The sequence below is a fragment of the Halichoerus grypus genome, chromosome 9 (genome assembly GCF_964656455.1).
Source record: "Halichoerus grypus chromosome 9, mHalGry1.hap1.1, whole genome shotgun sequence".
Classification (NCBI taxonomy): Eukaryota; Metazoa; Chordata; class Mammalia; order Carnivora; family Phocidae; genus Halichoerus; species Halichoerus grypus.
The window spans coordinates 93,275,670-93,283,048 of NC_135720.1; the positions used below are offsets into that span (position 1 = coordinate 93,275,670).

General features: G+C 37.9%; 1 protein-coding gene across 2 annotated transcripts in view; it reads right to left on the minus strand.

The window, feature by feature from the left end:
* Positions 1 to 7,379, minus strand: part of BEND6 (BEN domain containing 6) — a 55,264-nt gene that overhangs the window by 15,059 nt on the left and 32,826 nt on the right. The window contains exon 1 of one of the 2 annotated variants that reach the window (XM_036117879.2): positions 7,275 to 7,373. The exons of the other annotated variant lie outside the window; for it this stretch is intronic. Coding sequence (XP_035973772.2) covers positions 7,275 to 7,284 — 10 coding nt within the window. The 5' untranslated portion in view covers positions 7,285 to 7,373. Of the gene's footprint in view, positions 1 to 7,274; positions 7,374 to 7,379 lie in introns of those variants that run through there. 2 annotated transcript variants of the gene reach the window in all.

The window sequence follows — 7,379 nt, forward strand, 5'->3', positions numbered from 1 at the left end:
TTTCAACTATGTAATATGACAATATTGTTCTCTTTCAACTCCTCTCCCAGCCACACAGAAATACACATACCTGCTACTCACATGCAAACATACACACACTCTTCTCATCATCCCAGAATAGTGGTAACACAATTGTTAAATAAATATTAAGCTTACATTACTATAGTGATGTAAATATTATTCACAATTCCTTTTCTTTAAAACATGATTTTCCCCCCTAGAGTTAATAATTACCTTATTATTATTATTTTTTACACTGTTTCACTCTAAATTTCTATACATCTCTAAACTTTCTATCAGAGGTGTAAAATCTCTTTTCAGAATATTTGGATATATCATGTCATCTGTCAGTTTCATATTTTTCTCGGAGCTGTCTCCCCTGGAGCCTTCCCTACTCCTCCACAATCTGGGCTAGCTGCTTCTAGGCTACTGTATACTTTTCATCCTGGAGCTTCCCTTCACTATCATTCGATGACTCCTCCTTATCTCTCTCCTGAATTGGACCACCTGTTCTCTGGATGTCATGTTTTTATTTTTCTAGATTTACTCTCTCATTTGGGAGGAGTTTTTCCTCCATTAACCTTTGAAAAAGAAATCATAGGAAGTACATTAATGAGACGTTGTATGAGAGTATTACCAGTCGTCACATTTGGTTGATAATTTCACTCGGGTATAGAAGTCTAGATTTACATTCCCTTCAGAATTTGGAAGGCATTGCTTAATTATCTTGGAATTTCCAGTGTTGCTGGTGAAAAATCCAATGCCATTCTGATTCCGAATCCGTAGCAGGGGGCATGCTTATTCTCTCTGAAAGCTTTTGGATCTTCCCTTTACTTCTGCTGTTCTGAAATTTCACAATGTTATGACTTGGACAAGTCTTTTTGCTTTTGCTGTTATCTTTTAATGTAAAAATTTGTGTCCTTCAGGTCTAGAAATTTATAGTATTAATTTTTTAAATAACTTCTCCCTCTTCTCTCTTGTATCTTTTAGGACCTCTTGTCTTTGGACATTCAACCTCTGGGACTAATTATTTTTCTTAATCTTTTCTATTTTCCTTTTCTTGGTCTTCTTACTCTGAAATCTATGAGATTTTCTTAACGTTAACTTCCAGACATTTTATTGAATTTCTAGGTTTCTCCCCTTTGTTCTTTGGATATTCCTCTCTTAAACAATCCTGTTCTTGTTTTGTGCAGATTTCTTCTGTTCCCTGAATTGTCTCTGTTTCCTTTGATCTTATTTTTCTCTTTGTTCATTTTGATCTGTGTTCCATGTTAGAGGATTTCCTTAAATAATCACCATCCCTCAGCTTGCCTCGGTGTCCCTGAATTCATAGCTTTGGTCCAACCTCTTCTGAGAGAAAACCTCTATCTTCTACTGTGGTGAAGGGTGGTAGCTGCAGGCTACATAGGAAGAATTTGTGACTTTGTGGTCCCAAAAGGTCTTTATGTAGGTCTTTCAATGACTCTAGTTTCACACTACCAACACTATCATAATCCCTTTCACAGGTACAAATCCTAAACCATTTATAGTTCTGTGGTGTGATTTGGCTTCTTTCTTTTTAATTTCTCTACCTCTATCCACTCCTCACCCCCATCCCAGACACTGAGCTTTCAGATTCCTACAGAGTTAGTCAGTTACTACTCATCCATCTGTTTTTCACTTCCAAAATTTTATTGGCATCTTTTATCTGCTGTAGTCTTCTTTCTAGTTTTCCTGACCTTGTGCTTTTATGCATTTTAAGTTTATTTTTAGCAGGATTTCAAGAAAGAAGGGAGAGTCACACATATTTCACTTAAGCTTTATGTCATACTTAAAGAAACCTGGGCAAAACTTAACTGATTTTTGATTCTTTACTGCAATCTCATTTGTTACAAGAGTTGAGTTTTTAGTTGATGCTTTCTTTTTCCTAGGTATATATTCATTCTCTAAAAATAACAACTTAATACCTTCTATAAAATAGATATATCCCCTTTTTCCCTTTTATATCTTATGGTGTTGGTCAGTTGTGGTCCACAAGGCATGTTTCAAATGCTTAAAACATACATGTATAACAGACACACATTTGCCATTCTGAATGTCTAAAATGGCATATATATTCTGCCATTTTTCCTCAGTTAGTAGGCTTTATAAACTGAAAAAGAGCCCTGATTCTTAGTTCAAAGAGTTATTAAGAGCATTACTGAGGAAAAGATAAATAACCATTTTGCAGTCTTCCCTCAGACCCTTTCTTATTTGGATTATACATAAAATTTCAACTTTCTGTTATCTTCCTACTTCCCAACTGTAGCTTCACAAGGAGGTCTCCTTTGATCATGTTATTTAGGATTGTATTTAAGATCGTGTTTTTATGATCTCCTTCAAATCCCAATCCTCTTTTACTGTCCTTATTTTTTCCATAGTACTATCAGCTAACATATTATATAATTTACTCAATTATTATGTATTGTAGTTTGTGACTGTCTTGCCCCACTAGAATGTAGGCTCCATGAGAGCAAGGATCTTTGTTTTATTTGCTGGATTTTCCTAGGTACTTAGAGCAGTGCCTAATATATTGTAGGACTTTATATATATTACTGAATGAGTAAATGCATGCAAGAATACCACAGCAGCAGTAGGTAGTTCCTGACTTTTCCTGTTGCCTGAAGTCCAGCCAATAGCCAACTCTACAACTTGGTTTCTGGAGGTACACTTGTGTGTGTGTATGGAGGGGGTAGACAATATTAAATATATAATAGATTATATAGAGAGTTGTAAGTGCCAAAGAGGAAATGAAGCAGGGGAGGATAAAAAATGTTGCAGAGAGTTTGAAATTTTATTTTTATTTTTTTAAGATTTTATTTATTCATTTGAGAGAGAGAAACAGAGAGAGCACAAGCAGGGGGAGAGGTGGAGGGAGAAGCAGACTTGCTGCTGAGCTGGGAGCCTGACGTGGGGCTTGATCCCAGGATCTGGAGATCATGACCTGACCTGAAGGCAAACGCCCAACCATCTGAGCCACCCAGGCACCCTGAGAGGTTGAAATTTTAGATTGAGGAAGGAGTTTAGGGAAAAGATCAATTTAGAGTAAGGTCTTGAAGTGAGTGTACTTATTTGAAGTAAGTAAGTGGATATCTGGGGGAAGAACATTCCAGCCTGAGGAAATGACCAGTACAAAGATACTGAAGTAAGATCATGTCTGATGTCTTCAAAGAAAACACAAGTGGCTCAGTGTGGCTGGATCACAGAGAAGGAGGGGAGAGTAGTAGAAAATAAAGCCAAGAGAGGTAAGTAGAAAGGAAATAGCCAGATTGTGTACGGACTACAGATCATAAAAAATGACTTCCGTTTTCCCCTGAGTGAGGTGGAAATGCACTTAAGGGTTTTGAAGAGAGAAGTGACATGAACTGACTTATGTTTTTTTTTTTTTTTTTTAAAGATTTTATTTATTTATTTGACAGAGAGAGACACAGCGAGAGAGGGAACACAAGCAGGGGGAGTGGGAGAGGGAGAAGCAGGCTTCCCGCGGAGCAGGGAGCCTGATGCGGGGCTCGATCCCAGCACCCTGGGATCATGACCTGAGCCGAAGGCAGACGCTTAACGACTGAGCCACCCAGGCGCCCCTGAACTGACTTATGTTTAACAAGTATTCTTGCAACTGTGCTGAGCATAGACTAGAGAAAAGCAAGAGCAAAAATAGTGACACCAGCTAGGAATCCACCATGATAATCTACATGTGAGATAATGGTGGCTTGGACTAAAGTGGCAGTAGTAGGGATGGTAAAAAGGATTGTATCCCAGAAATGTTTTGAAGGTAAAGCCAGTAGGATTTGCCAATGGACTGAGTGTAAAATGTAAAAAAAATATAGAAATTGGTTTTTCGTTTGAGAAATTGGAACAATGAAGTTAGCATTAACCAAGATGAGCAAGAAAGAGAAAAACAGGTTGAGGGAGAAGGTCAGGAGTGTGGTTTTGGGCATTTAGTCTGAGATACCTATCAGTCATGTCACATATACAGTTGGACAATGAGTCTGGAGTTAAAGGGAGAAGTCCAGGCCGGAGAATCATAGCTTATTGATGGATTTTAACATCATATAATTGGATATGATCACCTGTGGAGTGAATGTACATAGAAAGGAAAGAAGTTAAAGGACTGAGTTTGGGGCATCAGCAGATATTTAGAGAGTAAGATAATAAAATAAATCAGCCATATGGATTTAGATAGAAAGAAAGATCAGCAGTGTAAGAGGAAAATTGGTAAATGTGATGTCCGAGAAGCTAAATGAGGAAACTTCCAGAGAAGGAGAGATAGCCAAACGTTTCAAATGTTGGTCACAGGGCAATTTGATGATCATTGAGAAATGGCTTTTGAGGGGCACCTGGGTGGCTCAGTTGGTTAAGTGTCTGCCTTGGGCTCAGGTCATGATCTCAGGGTCCTGGGATCAAGCCCCACATTGGGCTCTCTGTTTCTCCCTCTTACTCTCCCTTTGTGCTCTCTCTCTAAAAAAAAAGGCTTTTGAGATTAGCAATATGGAATGTTATGGGTTGAATTGTATCCCCTCAAAAAGATAAATTGGAGTCCTAACCCCTAGTACCTCAAAGTGAGAATTTATTTGCAAGTAGGGTCTTTAGAGATGTAATAAGTTTAACTGAAGTCATTAAGGTGGGCCCTGATCCAGTATGATTGGTGTCCTTATAAGAAGGGGGAAATTTAGACATGGTGAGAGATAAGCACACAGGGAGAACACCACAGGGAGACAGGCGTTACATGGCCTCAAGTCAAGGAACAACCAGAAGCTGGGATAGAGGGCTTCCTTGGTGCCTTTAGTGGGAGCGTGATCCTGCTGACACCTTGATTTTGGAGTCCTAGCCTTCAGAAATGGGAGACAACACATTTCTGCTGTTTAAGCTATGAAATTTGTGGTACTTGGTTACCAGTAAATTTATATATGGGGGTTATTAGTGAACAAGAAAAAAGAAGTTACAATAGAATGATAAGGAAGTGGATCCAGATCTAATTGAAGTGGATCCAGAGAGAAAGGAGGGGAAAAATTGAACACAGTGTGTAGCTTCAAGTCATTTAGGGAGTTTTTCCTATAAAGGGGAGGAGAGAAATAGGGTGGAATGTGGAGAAGCAAATAGCCTGAAAGGGGTTTGGTTTTGTTTTTTAAATGCGAGAAATAATACTAAGTCCGATGCTAATGGAAATGATTCATTAGAGAAGGAAAACTTTATCTTGTGTTAGAGCCAGGAGAAGCTCTGGAGCTATGTCCTTAGATGAAAGAGGATGGCACCTGATGCATAGGTGGAGATACTGCCTTTGGCTAGACAAGAGGATAGGGCATCATGAATGTCAGGAGAGAGTGAAGCATAAAGCATGGGTGCAGGGCTAGGGCATCTGGCTGGCTCAGTTGGTAGAGCATGTGATTCTTGATCTTGAGGTCGTGAGTTCAAACCCCAAGTTGGACGTAGAGCTTACTTAAAAAACAAAAATACAAAAAAATAAAGCATTGGTGCAGGGGAGATGATAGTCTCTTTCATATCCTCCAATTTCTCAATGAAGTCAGAAGCAAAGTCATCAACTGAGAGTGAGGATATGGGAGGAGGTGTGAGAAGTTGGCAGAGAGAAAAAAATGAAATGGCAATTGGGAGTGTGGGAGGGAGAAGAAGCTTGTCATAGTGATTCTTTTCATATACCATTGAAACTCATTTGCTACTCACACTTAGAATTTTCTCACCTAAATGTATAACAGAAATTGGTGTAATAATTTTCTTTTTGGGTTTTATGTGTCAGGTTCTGGTGTTGATAAAAGCAGAAACAATAACAATAATAAATATCATTACTGAGCGCCTATCATGTGCTTTGGGTGAAGCATTTCTTCCAATGATCTCTTCTAATCTTCACAGGAGCAAGGACGTGATAAGTTGCCCCCTGGCCCCCATTTTGTAGATGGAAAGATTGCAGTTGGGGCTGGGGGTCCAGTAATGTGACTTGGCCCCAGCTGTATAGGCAGTAAGCAGAGCTGGGATTCAAACCAAGACCTGTCACTCAAAAATCAATACGTTTAACCAGCAATTTATGCTAACTTTATAAACTAGATTTTCATCTTATTCTAAGTCCTGGAACAGATTATATGAAAATGAGAATGATCTGTCCTTTGAAATCACAAAAACCTCACCAGAAAAAAAAAATTGGTTACAAAAATTCAATACTTAAAGTTGAAAAAAAAAAAGAGAGATAATGGCTTGGTGTTGGAATAAACATATTTTAGCTGTAACTGCTTCTACTTAAAACTATGAAGTCTTCAATGTGATAAATATTCTTAGGAAAGCATGTGAGTCATTACCACGAAATAGAAATCTAGCTCATCACCATGCTCTGTCTCCTATCATTTCTACCTCCACAATCATGTGGAACTGTCCTCTTTACTTCCATAGCCATTACCCTGGGCTAGGCTGTCATCATGTTAGTCTGGATGACTGCAATACTGTTGGACAGTGGCCCTTCCCCGATTTCTTTCTTGTGTTATTTGTACTCATTTTGTACACAGCAGCCAGAGGGATTTATTTTCAAAATGGTCTGTGTATTTACTGTTTTACAACAGAATGCTTCCCAACACAAGACATGTTTGCCAAATATTCAGCAGCACAAAATAGTGCATGATGCTTAACTGCAAATGGAAAACATAATTTTTGAAAAATAAACACTTAAATACAATATAGGATCCTAAAAAAGACATTATACCAAGTGGTTTTTAATTTTCATAAACTGATCTTTCTTCTTTATTAGTCTTCAGTGGAATGTGATTTTTTTCCCAGACTACTCTTCCCAACTCCAAAACTACACTTCAATATATAGGATCTTTAATTCCAGTGGTTCTATAATGTATCATAACAGGTCTCATTTTCTAGCGCTTTCCTTAGCAGAGGGGAATGAGATAGCATATCATGAACATGATAACATATTTGTTCTGTCTTACTAATCTTTTCTCTCTGGGACCTACCACAGTGAGTAGCCCCTATTAAATGCTCAATAAACATCCATTGAATGTTATTAAATGAATACAACATTTGGTATTTTGTAGGAATAATAAAAAATTCTCTAAGCCATAAACTAAAGGCTTCAAGAAGAGTGCTTCTGTGTTTAGGTAATCACAGATTTCTTAAAATGTGACTTTTGATTTTTTTTTCTCTAAGTACTGATTTGCTTTTTCATTCTTGAGAGCTGATTTGCAATAATTTTCACTCATCATATATTTTTCCTTTTATCTAAAACTGTCAATTTTCTCTAAGTTTACCTTGAAGCATGACCAAAGACTGTCGAAGTCGGCTGTTTTCTTTCCGGGTGTTTGTTAGTTTTTGTTTCAGGCTTTTTATTTTTGTGCACAATTCCTCCTTTGACA